This window comes from Pterocles gutturalis, unplaced genomic scaffold (assembly GCF_000699245.1).
Source record: "Pterocles gutturalis isolate BGI_N339 unplaced genomic scaffold, ASM69924v1 scaffold43493, whole genome shotgun sequence".
Lineage (NCBI taxonomy): Eukaryota > Metazoa > Chordata > Aves > Pterocliformes > Pteroclidae > Pterocles > Pterocles gutturalis.
This window is the reverse complement of record NW_010119552.1, coordinates 1-1053: the sequence shown is the minus strand read 5'-3', so window position 1 is coordinate 1053 and position 1053 is coordinate 1. Positions and strand designations below refer to the sequence as shown.

Below are 1053 nucleotides of genomic sequence, written 5' to 3'. Positions count from 1 at the left end.
ACTCCGCCGATGGCGCGCGTACTGAGCGCGCGCGCCGAAAACTTTCCCGCATTCTTCGCAGCGGAAAGGACCGTCGCCTAAATGAAGGCGTTGATGTTTAACCAACGCCGAGCCGTCACCAAAACTTTTCCGGCACAAAGTACATTTATACGGTCGTTGACCCGTATGGGTTCGTTGATGGCGATCGAAATGGAGGGTGCTACCGAAACTCCGCCCGCAATAAGTACAGATGTACGAACGACCGCCGGCGTGGGTACGTTGATGCCGGTAAAGGTGAGAACTTCGGCTAAAACGTTTCCCGCATTCGGGACACTGGTAGGGTTTTTCACCGGTATGGACGCGTTGATGGCGATCGAAATGAGAACTCCACGAAAAACTCTTCCCGCAATCGCCGCACTGGAAAGGTAACCTCCCGGTGTGTAACCGTTGATGCGTCACCAATTCTTTATTCCTCCGAAAACTCTTCCCACACTCTTCGCATTTATACGGCAAACCGCGAGGACGCGCCGACGCCGGCGTTTGACCGGTCGATCCGGCTCGTTCGGCGGCGTGAGCGCGTTGATGCCGGTAAAGATTCGAACTGACGTTAAAACTTTTCCCGCAGTGGAAGCAGACGAAAGGTTTTTCGCCGGTGTGGGTGCGCCGGTGTTTGCTAAAATGCGAGCTGCAGCTGAAAGTTTTGCCGCACTCGCCGCATTCGTAACTTTTTTGGAGGACGATGATGCTTTTAAAATTCGAAAAACCTCCACCCGGAACGTTTTTAGCGTTCCGTCGACCAACCGCCGCGCCGGGAGAATCGATTTGTTGCACCACCGTCCAACGGAGAGTTTCGTGAGCCGGGCTCCGCTCGCCCGGTGACGGTTCTTGGGGTTCACCCAACAAAGCCGACGGATCCAACTCAACGATTTCGGGGTCGCCCGATGCCGGGGGGTCCGTTTCGGGGTCGCTCGGTGTCCCTGGGAGAGCGGAAAAAGGGGGAAAATTGAGGTCGATCCCAACGTGGAGGGGCCAAGGGGGTGGAGACCCCCCCTCTTTGCATGGGGGGGGGGCGGG

At 56.8% G+C, this 1053-nt stretch overlaps 1 protein-coding gene across 1 annotated transcript; it reads right to left on the bottom strand.

Annotated features, from left to right (window-relative positions):
* Window positions 1-22: 22 nt before the first annotated feature.
* Window positions 23-956, bottom strand: LOC104460654 (zinc finger protein 629-like; the record flags this gene model as incomplete). The annotated part of the gene is made up of 1 exon (XM_010076605.1): window positions 23-956. A coding segment is annotated over one exon (934 nt), but the record flags the coding sequence as incomplete, so codon positions are not given.
* Between the last annotated feature and the right edge of the window lie 97 nt (window positions 957-1053).